The 16874-nt window shown below is 41.2% G+C and overlaps 1 protein-coding gene across 1 annotated transcript in view; it reads right to left on the bottom strand.

Moving 5' to 3' along the window:
* Positions 1–16874, bottom strand: part of LOC124612894 (centrosomal protein of 290 kDa-like) — a 220283-nt gene that overhangs the window by 82378 nt on the left and 121031 nt on the right. Inside the window, exon 18 of the mRNA XM_047141357.1 lies at positions 5181–5259. Within this exon, the coding sequence (XP_046997313.1) occupies positions 5181–5259 (79 nt within the window). The remainder of the gene's footprint in view (positions 1–5180; positions 5260–16874) is intronic.

The raw sequence follows: 16874 nt of genomic DNA, 5'->3' as shown, positions 1-16874 counted from the left end.
AATATGAGCTCTCAGCAATTTCTTCCTCAAAGACTGACACACTTCTTGGGAGCTATGACTCTTATGAATTGCAATAGTAGCCTTGGTTTTAGTTTAATGTCCTTCTGTCCCTTCTTTATACATTCTTGTACTTTTTAACAGCTGTTAATATTTGTTGAGCACTGGCTGCCAAAATTTTATTTTCCACCCACTGATTGGTGGATTCTGCAGGGAAGCCTGTAACACTGGTGCAATCAGCTAAGTGGGAGAGAATGTTTTTAAATAAATTATATGAATACTGAAGATATTTTAAATCTATCATTGCAGTTGAAGAAAATGTGTATTTTTGTCACCAAATATTTTTCATTTTACTGAAATACAAAATACGATCAGTAGTCTGTAATGAAAGACATTTACGATTTGTCTTGCTTTCTAGACTGAAAACAGTTTGTTACAAAAGATGCTGATTTTTATTTACAGTATTTCATTCCTGGTTTTCACTCACATCAGGAAATGTCATCAGCTTCCACAGTTTTGAGATAATCTTTTGTTTGGCACTATTGATTCTGGTCTAATCCCACATTGCTTTGCAGAACTACGCATTTCTTAATGTGAAACCCAACACAATGTAGCACCACTATAGTTCACTTGCATCTTTCTGACTAAACATGTCTCATGTGTTTTGTCTAGTGTCATCAACTTTACTGCTAGTTTTTCCTTTGGTCTGAAAATGTTCTCTTCTTGTGCAATTTATATATGTATGTTATGCTAATTTTTTATGTTACTATTTACTTATTTAATGTGTTGGAGAAATGAAGGAATAGTAATACAGTTGAAGATTTCACTAGTGACTAGTGGGCAGGCAAATATGAGTGAACAGCGAATGCAATGTAGTGTGTGGCAGATGGAGAGTGAGTTGAAGGAAAAGGCGTGAGGAGCAAAAGATGAAATGAAAGGAGGGGGGGGGGGGGGGGGGGTAGGTAGAGTGAGAGGGCATGAGGGATGGGATGGGAATGGAAACGGGGGTTTTCTTCTTCTCATTACATGATGTTTTTTTCAATTATTTTAAATAGTGTATGGTTTCCAATATTTATCTCATCATCAAGTAACTGTTTACTGTGTGTTAATAATTTGTACATACAGAAGTTTGCCTGAAAACACCGTCCCTCTTTTCAAGAAAACTTCCATACGCACAAATCATTAACACACAATAAACAATTACTTAATGATCAGATAAATATTGGAAACCAGAAACTAAATAAAATAATTGAAAAAACAATGATATAATGAGAAAAAAATTCCTCCCCATTCCTCACTCTCTCTCACTCTGCCTCTACACCCGACCTTTCATCATCAGAATTGATGATCAGCTGAATACGCTCAACAGTGGTGACATCTGATGCAGTAGCATTGGGGCATGGCTTCTTGCAGTGATTAGCATGGATGTAGGTACTGTTACGTTCCTAGCAGCTCCGAGCTCTGCAACCTTATTTCCACTTGCATGCAACAAGGCCTTCTTGCCTATATTGCTGAGGGAGAATTTATTTTATAGAGCATTCACCAAACACTGAATTTTCCAGATGTGCTCTGCGGGACTGACCAAAATTCTTGATCCTCTGTCCAACGAGGGTTGAATGCACACTTTCAGTTCTTCAAATGAGCCCTGAATTAATGTATACATTAGACAGTATCACACCTACATTGTACTATGAGATGTATCAAAGAGTTCGCAAATACAGAAAGGCACCAAAAATCTCGCAACCTACTTTCTTTCTAGTGAGCAAACTCCACCCCAGCTACTCACCTATACCCTTCCTTGATTGGGTGGAAAAAAAGGTAATAATATCTTCCTTGCCTGCATTTGACCGAAAGTGGGTTACAGCAACTAAGACCCACAGCAACATCAGAAACACTACCTAACGAGGAGAGAAATGACACAAAGGCTTGCCCCTACTGCTCCATTCCCTTACTCATACAGTCCCCACTTGTCCTCAGGCCACCTGTGTCAAACCATTCCCATTGCAGACATTAGCTCAATGATAACCAACCACCACATGCCAAAAGATCGAGGCATGCTTGTTAGTGTTCTAATGTCAATATTTGATGTCTACCACTAAAGCTCTATAATCAATCTTATTCATACACAAAATCAATCAGATCGGTAGCTGCTGACGTGCAACAACAGACATTTTTGGTATACATGTAACACAATGTACTGTATGCAAACCTATCATGCCCTAGTATCCCTAGTTCAAAACAGATAGACTGTAATACACGGCAACCTCCCCTAAAATGACATGCTTTTGTCATTATATTGTGTTAGCAAAAAAGCAATACTTGTATTGGAACAGATACAAATGCAAACTCCACAATACTCTACACAGCTCCTTGTTGGTCACATAGCATCACAAATGCACAATTCTGTGGCATAAAAAACCATGGATGTGCAGCCAGGCTGCAGTGACAGACATGCAAGCTATTACATGTCAACAACAACAAACCTCCACACAGTTTGGCTCACCATGGCTTAGCACTCCCGGGCATGGCTAGGCTGGGCAGGACTGACAGGCCATTGCATTGGACTGTGCAAGGGGAGGGTGTGGGGGATGCTGAAATAAATAAGCACCAAGCTGAGGGTGAACAGTGAGCACAGCACTGCTTCAAAGCAAGCAGAAGGCAAGTAAAATGCCTCTGCCCCACAGCAAATCAGGTGTCATGCCTTTTCAAGGGTTTGGAGGCAAACTGCAAAAATTCTCTGCGTTTTCCAGAACAAAAAAATACGCTGAGTTTTTCTGGACGCACTGATTCTGATGTAGGGGTATGCTACCAATGTTCATATATATTCCCTAATACTACATGGACAAGAAGATTTCTAACTTATTTCTGACTGCATGTATTTTCCAAAATGAATTTTGCCTTTGCGGAGAAGTGTGTACAGACTTGAAACTAACTGGCAAATTAAAACTGTGTGCCAGACCGAGACTTAAACCCAGAATCTTTGTCTTGCAGGCGCAAGTGCTCTATCACTGACCTATCAAAGCACGAGTCACCTCTCCTCACCACTTAACTTCCACCAGTACATCTTCTCCTAATTTACAAGCCTTAGAGAAGTTCTCTCACATGCCCTGTGGGATTAACACTCTTGTAAAAAAGGGTACCACAGCCTAAGTGATTTGTTTCAGAGTGAATTTCCACTCTGTAGTGAAATATTCAGGAGAACTTCGGTAAAGTTTGGAAAGTAGTAGAAAAGATACTGGTAAAACTGAAGCTGTAAGGTTGTGTTATGGGTTGTGGCTTGACTGTTTTATGAAAATGTAAACATTTTACCCATAATAGGTGACATTTTGTTACTATACCCATGTCTAAGTACTACTTCGCTAATCATTGTGCACGAAGCTCACTAAGAACTTCCTTTTCTGTTCCACTCGCAAATAGAGTGAGGGAAAAATGACTATCTATATGCCTCTGTATGAGCTCTGATTTCTCTTATATTCATGGTCCTTATGTGAAATGTATGTTGTCAGTTCTAGAATCATTCTGCAGTGAACTTTTAATGCCGATTCTCTGAATTTTCTGAGTAGTGTTTCACGAAAGGAATGTTTTCTTCCCTGGGGAGATTTCCACTTGAGCTCATGTAGCATCTCTACAATGCTCGTGAGTTGATCGGACCTACAAGTAACATATCTAGCAGCCCACCTCTGAACTGCTTTGATGTTTTCCTTTAACCTAAACTGGTTGGGATCCCAAACACTTAAACAGTACTCAAGAATGGGTCATACTAGTGTTCTACACTCAGTCTCCTTTGCAGATGAGCCACACTTTCTGAAAATACTCCCAATAAACTAATGTCAACAATTTACATTCCCTTACATGCTCATTCCATTTCATATCATTTTGCAATGCTTTGCCTGGATATTTAATTGACATGAGAGTGTCAATTAGCACACTACAAATGCTGTGTTTGAACAATAAAGGGTTGTTTTTCCCACTCATTTACATTTAGATCAAGATGTCATTCATCAAACAAACTAGAAATTTTATCTAAGATACCTTGAGTCCTCACACAGCCAGTCAATGACATTTTCCCATATACCACAGCATCATCAGCAAATAGCTGCAGATCACTGCTCACCCTGTATGTCATGTCATTTATGTATACAGAGAATAAGAGCAGTCCTACCACAATTCCCTGGGGCACTTCTGACAATACCCTCATATTTGATGAGTAATGGCCATTGAAGACCATGTGTTGGGTTCTATTACTTAAGAAGTCATTGAGCCACTCACACATCTGGGAACCTATTCCATATGCTTAGTACCATCATTAACAGTCTGCAGTGGGGCATTGTGTCAAACACTTTTCAGAAATCTGGGAATGTGGAATCTGTATGTTGCCCTTCATCCCTGGTTCATATGATATAATTCAAGAAAAGGGTAAGGGAAAGGGCATAAATTGTGTATGGCTGAATAAATTAAATTAAATGAGAAATGAGGTGTGTGCTCTCAACAAGAAATTACTTCACAAGGATGTAAACTGTTGTTGTTGCTGCTGCTATTGTTGTGGTCTTCAGTCCAAAAACTGATTTAATGCAGCTCTCTATGCTAGCCTATACTATTCATGCATTTTCATCTCTACAAAAATGTTTCAGTCTTCACCCTTTGAACCTATTAACTGTAGTCAAGCCTTGGTCTCCCTCTACAATTTTTACCCCCCCCCCCCCCCCCCCCCCCAAAAACAAATAAACAAGCAAATAAATAAATAAATAAATAAACACACACACACAAGCCTATCTACAGTACATTTCCCTTCATAACATAACTGACTTCCTTAATACCTCAAGATGCATCCTATCAATGGATTCTTTCTTTTAGTCAAATTGTGCACAATGCTCTTTCCTCCATAATTTGCTTCAATAATTCTCCATTAACCAGTCAACCTATCCATTTCGTTTTCAGCATTTCTTTACAGCAGCACAGTTCAGAATCTTCTTGTTTGTATTGTTAATAGTCACATTAGACAAGATTACTCTCGAGACAAATATTATCAGAAAGGATTTACAACATTTAAATTTATAAGTATTACAATTACCTCATGAAATTATTGAAGCCCAGCAATGAAGCAATACTTTAGAGATGATCAAGAAGAAGAAGAAGAAGAAGAAGAAGAAGAAGAAGAAGTGTGGTGTCTATTGGGGACTTACTTTTCACTGCGGCACTTAGAAGTTCTTCATTTTGATTTCTCTCAACAGTTGAAGTATGTGTTCCTAGCTCACGCTTTTCCTGTCAACAAACATGCATAAATATAAGTCTAAGAAAGTATGACAATGCAAAATAATTGTAAGAACAATCTACCAACCACTCATGACATAAACAAAATGTCCATTAAAACCCCAATTTAAGACCATAAGTACACATGCTATTTGACATGCAATACAAGATATGAAACCCTGACTATTATTACTCAGAAACATCCTGTAACACAGATACTATGCTCAGGACACTTTCAATGTCACTGGGTCAGTAACTAGTAAAAACACATTTTGTGAACTGGCATTACAACATGTCCTTGGTTCCCACCACCCACCTGGCCGTAATTTACATTAATTTCTTCGATATCAGCATTTCTTCTGAGTAATTATTCATTTCTTTACTCCCTTTTTAGTTTCCTTTATCTTTCATTTTACCTGTCTATTTCTCCTCATCTCTACCACATATAATGCACTTAGTTTTCCACCGTATTTAACTCTTGTACGATGTTTTGGCAGTAATCTCTGTCTTGCATAGTATCCTATCTTCCACCTTTAAACTCTCAGGTTTTCAAATCTCATCCAGTGCAGTCCCCAACAACCAGTTTTTCCTTCTCATCCCGTCCGGTAACACTCCCCTGACCTAGGGTTCTGGGCGACTTTTCTGAACTCTCCCGATTATCTAAGCTTCACTAGTCCTTTTTCATTACTCATCATCCTTCCCCTTCAATCCTTCTGCCAGAAGAAGGAACCACAAGCTCTAAAAGTTTGCATATTTAAATACTTTGGCTGTGTTTTCTCTGTCAGCCGCCTGGGGAGTAGATTTTTTTTATCCATCCTTAAAATTTAAATAGATATTGCCTCTCTAAAAATGAGTTACCAGATGTGGAAAAGAAATAATTATGCAGAAAGATAGTCTAGCATCACAAAAGATAGTGTAAGCAGTATATGTATATTATCTTCACTATACCAAGGACACAAGAACCAATGGTGTATATTTTATATTATTCTCAGTTGATGTAACTGCCTAAATTAATTAATCACACTGGGTCATCTCTTGAAATACAGCACTGGCTAAAGACAGTTAGATATGTTGGTTCACCACAGAGTAACCTAGAGAAGGAAGGCTTAGCAAAATAAAATGATTATCAAACATATACAGAACTACCGAAGTAAGTACTTATTTTCAATCACAAAGGAAATGTAAACATTAACTAGTGGGCATACTTAGGCCTTGGTTGGTCATTTAAATATGTTGATATTAAATGAAAACTACAAATATAGAGTACAGTATAAATTTATGTGATATACTGCTTATATATAATCTGAAACTGATACATTAGGCTCCCTGCATAACTTAAGATGCAGTACTCTATCTTATGATAGAGAGAGGGTAGCCAGAATCGGATTGAACCTGTGTCCACCTGGTAAAAAAGACAGCCCTAGGGCAATTTCCTAGGCTGTTTAGCCCAAGGCCAATCTGCAAACTGTACATTGTAATACAGTAAAAGCTGCAACACACAAACACACCAAAAAAATCTACATGAGTCACAGACAGATGGTTTTCATAACTTTCCTCTCTTAGTTTGACATTGTTATGGCAGGCAGGGCATATACAACCAATAATCTACAAAATTGGCAATTTATAAAACAAAAAAAGTCAACATGATCACAGGCTGAAAAAGAACATTCATGTACAGGTGCAGTAAGTAAGTAAAAGAAATAAACCAGCAATTAACTAAAAGTAACTGCCTATTCAACAATATGTTTTTTAGTAGGAGTGAGTACAATATGCTCAGCAACAGATGTAATGTTAACAGCTGTAAGTTGGAGTGCACCCATGACCTGGTCATGATCAAGGACAAATGAGTGCTTTCTCTTTCCAAACAGAAGTTACATCCAATTCAGTTTTGAATGAGTGTAAGATCTATTATATAAATATGTCATAGAAATGACATACTTAATGCCTTTATTAAAGAAGACAGTGATCCTGTCTGGAAGACGTACTGTCTGCATCCTTGATTGATGCAGATTTGTGTGCATTGATTTCTAAACAATTTTCATGTCAAAAAATTGTAATAAAATATCAATGGCTTTCTTGTTGAATCATAAAAATAAAACGGGACTACAGCATCAGCAGCAGAAATTTTTTTCCTCCAGTAAAGAGAGCCTTATGAAGAGAAAAATATGATTATCTGGCTCCACACACAAGCACAATAAACAATGGGGCTGTATTTGCTGCTATTGCTATTATTATTATTTCTTTCCTTTCTCAGACGTTATGTCTGGTCAAAAATGGAAAGTGACGCGGACCTTGATCAAGCGTGACTTCCTTTTAACTGTACAGTATATGTTACATTGCATTTAGGAACTTTCGGGTAATTGAACATGTATCAATAATTACAGATTTCTGTAGTTGGATGTAGCCATATTGCGTTGATGTACTGGTGGATATTGTGTGGTATGACTCCTGTAGTTGATAGTATAATTGGTATAATGTCAACTTTATCCTGATGCCACATGTCCTTGACTTCGTCAACCAGTTGGATGTATTTTTCAATTTTTTCTCCTGTTTTCTTTTGTATATTTGTTATATTGAGTATGGATATTTTGATTAGTTGTGTTAATTTCTTCTTTTTATTGGTGAGTATGATGTCAGGTTTGTTATGTGGTGTTGTTTTATCTGTTATAATGGTTCTGTTCCAGTATAATTTGTATTCATCATTCTCCAGCACATTTTGTGGTGCATACTTGTATGTGGGAACGTGTTGTTTTATAAGTTTATGTTGTAAGGCAAGATGTTGATGTATTATTTTTGCTACATTGTCATGTCTTCTGGGGTATTCTGTATTTGCTAGTATTGTACATCCGCTTGTGATGTGATCTACTGTTTCTATTTGTTGTTTGCAAAGTCTGCATTTATCTGTTGTGGTATTGGGATCTTTAATAATGTGTTTGCTGTAATATCTGGTGTTTATTGTTTGATCCTGTATTCCAATCATGAATCCTTCTGTCTCACTGTATATATTGCCTTTTCTTAGCCATGTGCTTAGCCATGTGCTTAGCCATGTGCTGGATGTGTCTTCATCGATGTGTGGCTGTGTTAGATGATACAGGTGCTTGCCATGTAGTGTTTTCTTTTTCCAATTCACTTTCTTCGTATCTGTTGATGTTATGTGATCTAAAGGGTTGTAGAAGTGGTTATGAAATTGCAGTGGTGTAGCCGATGTATTTATATGAGTGATTGCTTTGTGTATTTTGCTAGTTTCTGCTCGTTCTAGAAAGAATTTTCTTAAATTGTCTACCTGTCCATAATGTAGGTTTTTTATGTCGATAAATCCCCTTCCTCCTTCCTTTCTGCTTAATGTGAATCTTTCTGCTTCTGAATGAATGTGATGTATTCTATATTTGTGGCATTGTGATCGTGTAAGTGTATTGAGTGCTTCTAGGTCTGTGTTACTCCATTTCACTACTCCAAATGAGTAGCTCAATATCGGTATAGCATAAGTATTTATAGCTTTTGCCTTGTTTCTTGCTGTCAATTCTGTTTTCAGTATTTTTGTTAGTCTTTGTCTATATTTTTCTTTTAGTTCTTCTTTAATATTTGTATTATCTATTTCTATTTTTTGTCGGTGTTCTAGATATTTATAGGCATCTGTTTTTTCCATCGCTTCTATGCAGTCGCTGTGGTTATCCAATATGTAATCTTCTTGTTTAGTGTGTTTTCCCTTGACTATGCTATTTCTCTTACATTTGTCTGTTCCAAAAGCCATATTCATATCATTGCTGAATACTTCTGTTATCTTTAGTAATTGGTTGAGTTGTTGATTTGTTGCTGCCAGTAGTTTTAGATCATCCATGTATAGCAAATGTGTGATTTTGTGTGGGTATGTTCCAGTAATATTGTATCCATAATTTGTATTATTTAGCATGTTGGATAGTGGGTTCAGAGCAAGGCAGAACCAGAAAGGACTTAATGAGTCTCCTCGGTATATTCCACGCTTAATCTGTATTGGCTGTAATGTGATATTATTTGAATTTGTTTGGATATTAAGTGTGGTTTTCCAATTTTTCATTACTATGTTTAGGAACTGTATCAATTTAGGATCTACTTTGTATATTTCCAATATTTGTAGTAACCATGAGTGGGGTACACTATCAAAAGCTTTTCGGTAACCAATGTATGAGTAGTGTAGCGACCTTTGTTTAATTTTAGTTTGATATGTCACCTCTGCATCTAGCAGTTGCTCTTTACATCCTTGTGCTCCTTTGCAGCAGCCTTTTTGTTCTTCATTTATAATTTTGTTCTGTGTTGTATGTGTCATTAATTTCTGTGTAATGATTGAAGTTAATATTTTGTATATTGTTGGTAGGCATGTTATGGGGCGAAATTTAGTTGGGTTTGCTGTGTCTGCTTGATCTTTAGGTTTCAGATAAGTAATCCATGTCTAAGTGTATCAGGGAATGTATATGGGTCTGCAATGTAACTGTTAAATAATTTATTTAAAAACAAAGATGATGTGACTTACCATACGAAAGTGCTGACAGGTCGATAGAAACACAAACAAACACATACATACACACAAAATTCTAGCTTTCGCAACCAATGGTTGCTTCGTCAGGAAAGAGGGAAGGAGAGGGAAAGACGAAAGGATGTGGGTTTTAAAGGAGAGGGTAAGAAGTCATTCCAATCCCGGGAGCAGAAAGACTTACCTTAGGGGGAAAAAAGGAAAAAAGGACAGGTATACACTCGCACACACACACATATCCATCCGCACATACACAGACACAAGCAGACATTTGTAAAGGCAAAGAGTTTGGGCAGAGATGTCAGTCGAGGCGGAAGTACAGAGGCAAAGATGTTGTTGAAAGACAGGTGAGGTATGAGCGGCAGCAACTTGAAATTAGCGGAGGTTGAGGCCTGGCGGATAACGAGAAGAGAGGATATACTGAAGGGCAAGTTCCCATCTCCGGAGTTCTGACAGGCTGGTGTTAGTGGGAAGTATCCAGATAGCCCGGACGGTGTAACACTGTGCCAAGATGTGCTGGCCGTGCACCAAGGCATGTTTAGCCACATGGTGATCCTCATTACCAACAAACACTGTCTGCCTGTGTCCATTCATGCGAATGGACAGTTTGTTGCTGGTCATTCCCACATAGAAAGCTTCACAGTGTAGGCAGGTCAGTTGGTAAATCACGTGGGTGCTTTCACACGTGGCTCTGCCTTTGATCGTGTACACCTTCCGGGTTACAGAACTGGAGTAGGTGGTGGTGGGAGGGTGCATTGGACAGGTTTTACACCGGGGGCGGTTACAAGGGTAGGAGCCAGAGGGTAAGGAAGGTGGTTTGGGGATTTCATAGGGATGAACTAAGAGGTTACGAAGGTTAGGTGGACGGCGGAAAGACACTCTTGGTGGAGTGGGGAGGATTTCATGAAGGATGGATCTCATTTCAGGGCAGGATTTGAGGAAGTCGTATCCCTGCTGGAGAACCACATTCAGAGTCTGATCCAGTCCCGGAAAGTATCCTGTCACAAGTGGGGCACTTTTGTGGTTCTTCTGTGGGAGGTTCTGGGTTTTAGGGTACGAGGAAGTGGCTCTGGTTATTTGCTTCTGTACCAGGTCGGGAGGGAAGTTGCGGGATGTGAAATCTGTTTTCAGGTTGTTGGTGTAATGGTTTAGGGATTCCGGACTGGAGCAGATTCGTTTGCCACGAAGACCTAGGCTGTAAGGAAGGGATCGTTTGATGTGGAATGGGTGGCAGCTGTCATAATGGAGGTACTGTTGCTTGTTGGTGGGTTTGATGTGGACGGACGTGTGAAGCTGGCCATTGGACAGATGGAGGCCAACGTCAAGGAAAGTGGCATGGGATTTGGAGTAGGACCAGGTGAATCTGATGGACCCAAAGGAGTTGAGGTTGGAGAGTAAATTCTGGAGTTGTTCTTCACTGTGAGTCCACATCATGAAGATGTCATCAATAAATCTGTACCAAACTTTGGGTTGGCAGGCCTGGGTAACCAAGAAGGCTTCCTCTAAGTGACCCATGAATAGGTTGGCGTACAAAGGGGCCATCCTGGTACCCATGGCTGTTCCCTTTAATTGTTGGTATGTCTGGCCTTCAAAAGTGAAGAAGTTGTGGGTCAGGATGAAGCTGGCTAAGGTAATGAGGAAAGAGGTTTTAGGTAGGGTGGCAGGTGATCGGCGTGAAAGGAAGTGCTCCATCGCAGCGAGGCCCTGGACGTGCGGAATATTTGTGTATAAGGAAGTGGCATCAATGGTTACAAGGATGGTTTCCGGGGGTAATAGATTGGGTAAGGATTCCAGGCGTTCGAGAAAGTGGTTGGTGTCTTTGATGAAGGATGGGAGACTGCATGTAATGGGTTGAAGGTGTTGATCTACGTAGGCAGAGATACGTTCTGTGGGGGCTTGGTAACCAGCTACAATGGGGCGGCCGGGATGATTGGGTTTGTGGATTTTAGGAAGAAGGTAGAAGGTAGGTGTGCGGGGTGTCGGTGGGGTCAGGAGGTTGATGGAGTCAGGTGAAAGGTTTTGCAGGGGGCCTAAGGTTCTGAGGATTCCTTGTAGCTCCGCCTGGACATCAGGAATGGGGTTACCTTGGCAAACTTTGTATGTGGTGTTGTCTGAAAGCTGACGCAGTCCCTCAGCCACATACTCCCGACGATCAAGTACCATGGTCGTGGAACCCTTGTCCGCCGGAAGAATGACGATGGATCGGTCAGCCTTCAGATCACAGATAGCTTGGGCTTCAGCAGTGGTGATGTTGGGAGTAGGATTAAGGTTTTTTAAGAAGGATTGAGAAGCAAGGCTAGAAGTCAGAAATTTCTGGAAGGTTTGGAGAGGGTGATTTTGAGGAAGAGGGGGTGGGTCCCGCTGTGACGGAGGACGGAACTGTTACAGGCAGGGTTCAATTTGGATAGTGTCTTGGGGAGTTGGATCATTAGGAGTAGGATTCGGATCATTTTTCTTCGTGGCAAAGTGATATTTCCAGCAGAGAGTCCGAGTGTAGGACAGTAAATCTTTGACAAGGGGTGTTTGGTTGAATCTGGGAGTGGGGCTGAAGGTGAGGCCTTTGGATAGGACAGAGGTTTCGGATTGGGAGAGAGGTTTGGAGGAAAGGTTAACTACTGAATTGGGGTGTTGTGGTTCCAGATTGCGTTGATTGGAATTTTGAGGTTTTGGAGGGAGTGGAGCTGGAAGTGGGAGATTGAGTAAATGGGAGAGACTGGGTTTGTGTGCAATGAGAGGAGGTTGAGGTTTGCTGGAAAGGTTGTGAAGGGTGAGTGAGTTGCCTTTCCGGAGGTGGGAAACCAGGAGATTGGATAATTTTTTGACGTGGAGGGTGGCATGCTGTTCTAATTTGCGGTTGGCCTGTAGGAGGATGCTTTGAACAGCGGGTGTGGATGAGGGAGAGGAAAGATTGAGGACTTTTAATAAGGATAGGAGTTGACGGGTGTGTTCATTGGCTGAGTTGATGTGTAGGTGAAAGATTAGGTGGGTGGGGGCAATGGATTGTTCAGTTTGGAATGGGTATAGGGACTGATGGAAAGAAGGGTTGCAGCCAGAGATGGGAACTTTAAGTGTGAGGCCTTTGGGGGTAATGCCAAATGTCAGACAAGCCTGAGAAAATAAAATATGGGAGCGTAATCTGGCTAGGGCGAAGGCATGTTTGCGGAGGGAATGTAAATAAAACTTAATGGGGTCGTTGTGGGGGTGTTGTGAGGGTGACATGGTATTAGAAGGTGGAAAGTGTAACATGAGGCTGAAATGAAACTGAAATATATATATATATGGGGAGAGATAAAGGTGAACTAGAAAGCAAGATCTGGTGTGAAAAAAGGCGAAAAAGTGTTGGTTAAAGCTGGGCTGTGTTGATCCTGTGGTGAACTTGGGTTGGTAGACAACGATGTGCATAAAGGTTAGGTGGTTGTGTTGCCGCCAAAACACATTAAAGGGTGGAGAAATTCGGGAAAAATTTCGAAAAAATTACATGTAAATGTATTAAAAAGGAGTGGTTTTGTGGTGGCAGATTATGAGAATGAGGCTAACAATTGTCTGACGAAGAAATAATGACGTTAAAACCTGTGGGAAGCGGCTAAAAATGATCAATGATGTGTGTGTGTAAAAAAAAAAAAAAAAAACGGAAATAAAGCGAAAGTTATTAGAACAACCTGAACTACCTGAGATGGTTGTTTAAAAGGTGAAAGGAACAGTTTGTGAACTAGAAACAGTGGATTTTATAGCAGCGGTAGTGTTGAAAGCGGGGGAAAAAAATTTTTTTTGGTTATGGTTTGGAAGTGGGTTACGTATTATTGAGTATATATGCGGGATAAAATTGTATAGTAGATTACGGTAAAAAGGAGAAGGTGAATACAAAGTGAACCTACTGGCAAAAACAGAAAGAGAAAATAAGACGACAGAAAAGATTTCGAAATGCAACAGTGACAATAACAAACGTGATTTTGGGTTCAAATTAATGATATGAATATAATAGAGGGAAACATTCCACACGGGAAAAATATATTTAAAAACAAAGATGATGTGACTTACCATACGAAAGCGCTGGCAGGTCGATAGAAACACAAGCAAACACATACATACACACAAAATTCTAGCTTTCGCAACCAATGGTTGCTTCGTCACGAAAGAGGGAAGGAGAGGGAAAGACGAAAGGATGTGGGTTTTAAGGGAGAGGGTAAGGAGTCATTCCAATCCCGGGGGCGGAAAGACTTACATTAGGGGGAAAAAAGGAAAAAAGGACAGGTAAACACTCGCACACACACACATATCCATCCGCACATACACAGACACAAGCAGACATTTGTAAAGGCAAAGAGTTTGGGCAGAGATGTCAGTCGAGGCGGAAGTACAGAGGCAAAGATGTTGTTGAAAGACAGGTGAGGTATGAGCGGCAGCAACTTGAAATTAGCGGAGGTTGAGGCCTGGCGGATAACGAGAAGAGAGGATATACTGAAGTGCAAGTTCCCATCTCCGGAGTTCGGACAGGCTGGTGTTAGTGGGAAGTATCCAGATAACCCGGACGGTGTAACACTGTGCCAAGATGTGCTGGCCGTGCACCAAGGCATGTTTAGCCACAGGGTGATCCTCATTACCAACAAACACTGTCTGCCTATGTCCATTCATGCGAATGGACAGTTTGTTGCTGGTCATTCCCACATAGAAAGCTTCACAGTGTAGGCAGGTCAGTTGGTAAATCACGTGGGTGCTTTCACACGTGGCTCTGCCTTTGATCGTGTACACCTTCCGGGTTACAGGACTGGAGTAGGTGGTGGTGGGAGGGTGCATTGGACAGGTTTTACACCGGGGGCGGTTACAAGGGTAGGAGCCAGAGGGTAAGGAAGGTGGTTTGGGGATTTCATAGGGATGAACTAAGACGTTAAAACCGCATAGATCAACACATTCAACCCATTACATGCAGTCTCCCATCCTTCATCAAAGACACCAACCACTTTCTCGAACGCCGGGATCCTTACCCAATCTATTACCCCCGGAAACCATCCTTGTAACCATTGATGCCACTTCCTTATACACAAATATTCCGCACGTCCAGGGCCTCGATGCGATGGAGCACTTCATTTCACGCTGATCACCTGCCACCCTACCTAAAACCTCTTTCCTCATTACCTTAGCCAGCTTCATCCTGACCCACAACTTCTTCACTTTTGAAGGCCAGACATACCAACAATTAAAGGGAACAGCCATGGGTACCAGGATGGCCCCCTTGTACGCCAACCTATTCATGGGTCACTTAGAGGAAGCCTTCTTGGTTACCCAGGCCTGCCAACCCAAAGTTTGGTACAGATTTATTGATGACATCTTCATGATCTGGACTCACAGTGAAGAAGAACTCCAGAATTTACTCTCCAACCTCAACTCCTTTGGGTCCATCAGATTCACCTGGTCCTACTCCAAATCCCATGCCACTTTCCTTGACGTTGACCTTCATCTGTCCAATGGCCAGCTTCACACGTCCATCCACATCAAACCCACCAACAAGCAACAGTACCTCCATTATGACAGCTGCCACCCATTCCACATCAAACGGTCCCTTCCCTACAGCCTAGGTCTTCGTGGCAAACGAATCTGCTCCAGTCCGGAATCCCTAAACCATTACACCAACAACCTGAAAACAGATTTCACATCCCGCAACTTCCCTCCCGACCTGGTACAGAAGCAAATAACCAGAGCCACTTCCTCGTACCCTAAAACCCAGAACCTCCCACAGAAGAACCACAAAAGTGCCCACTTGTGACAGGATACTTTCCGGGACTGGATCAGACTCTGAATGTGGTTCTCCAGCAGGGATACGACTTCCTCAAATCCTGCCCTGAAATGAGATCCATCCTTCATGAAATCCTCCCCACTCCACCAAGAGTGTCTTTCCGCCGTCCACCTAACCTTCATAACCTCTTAGTTCATCCCTATGAAATCCCCAAACCACCTTCCTTACCCTCTGGCTCCTACCCTTGTAACCGCCCCCGGTGTAAAACCCGTCCAATGCACCCTCCCACCACCACCTACTCCAGTCCTGTAACCCGGAAGGTGTACACGATCAAAGGCAGAGCCACGTGTGAAAGCACCAACGTGATCTACCAACTGACCTGCCTACACTGTGAAGCTTTATATGTGGGAATGACCAACAACAAACTGTCCATTCGCATGAATGGACACAGGCAGACAGTGTTTGTTGGTAATGAGGATCACCATGTGGCTAAACATGCCTTGGTGCACGGCCAGCACATCTTGGCACAGTGTTACACTGTCCGGGTTATCTGGATACTTCCCACTAACACCAACCTGTCAGAACTCCAGAGATGGGAACTTGCACTTCAGTATATCCTCTCTTCTCGTTATCCGCCAGGCCTCAACCTCCGCTAATTTCAAGTTGCTGCCGCTCATACCTCACCTGTCTTTCAACAACATCTTTGCCTCTGTACTTCCGCCTCGACTGACATCTCTGCCCAAACTCTTTACCTTTACAAATGTCTGCTTGTGTCTGTGTATGTGCTGATGGATATGTGCGTGTGTGCGAGTGTATACCTGTTCTTTTTTCCTTTTTTCCCCCTAAGGTAAGTCTTTCTGCTCCCAGGATTGGAATGACTCCTTACCCTCTCCCTTAAAACCCACATCCTTTCGTCTTTCCCTCTCCTTCCCTCTTTCCTGACGAAGCAACCATTGGTTGCGAAAGCTAGAATTTTGTGTGTGTGTATGTATGTGTTTGTTTGTGTTTCTATCGACCTGCCAGCGCTTCCGTCGGTAAGTCACATCATCTTTGTTTTTAAATATATTTTTCCCGCGTGGAATGTTTCCCTCTATTATGTTAAATAACTTAGTTAGATGTGAATGTGTTGAGGTGAACTTCTTTAGCCAGAAATTTGCTACTTTATCTTTTCCAGGGGATTTCTAATTGTGAGTAGAAGTAATTGCTTGGGTGACTTCATGTTGCAAAATTATCACTTCAGGCATTTGTGGCATCATCTTCTATGTGTCTGTTTCTGCTTGTATCCACCGTGCATGCCTGTTATGCTGTACCGGGTTTGACCATATGTTGCTCTAGAAGTGTTCCATGTCTGTTATGTTTGGTGGATTGTCTATTTTAATGTGTGTGTTA

Source organism: Schistocerca americana, chromosome 1 (genome assembly GCF_021461395.2).
Source record: "Schistocerca americana isolate TAMUIC-IGC-003095 chromosome 1, iqSchAmer2.1, whole genome shotgun sequence".
NCBI classification, from domain to species: Eukaryota; Metazoa; Arthropoda; class Insecta; order Orthoptera; family Acrididae; genus Schistocerca; species Schistocerca americana.
The sequence above is the reverse complement of the archived record's forward strand: the minus strand, read 5'-3'. Positions and strand labels throughout refer to the sequence as shown.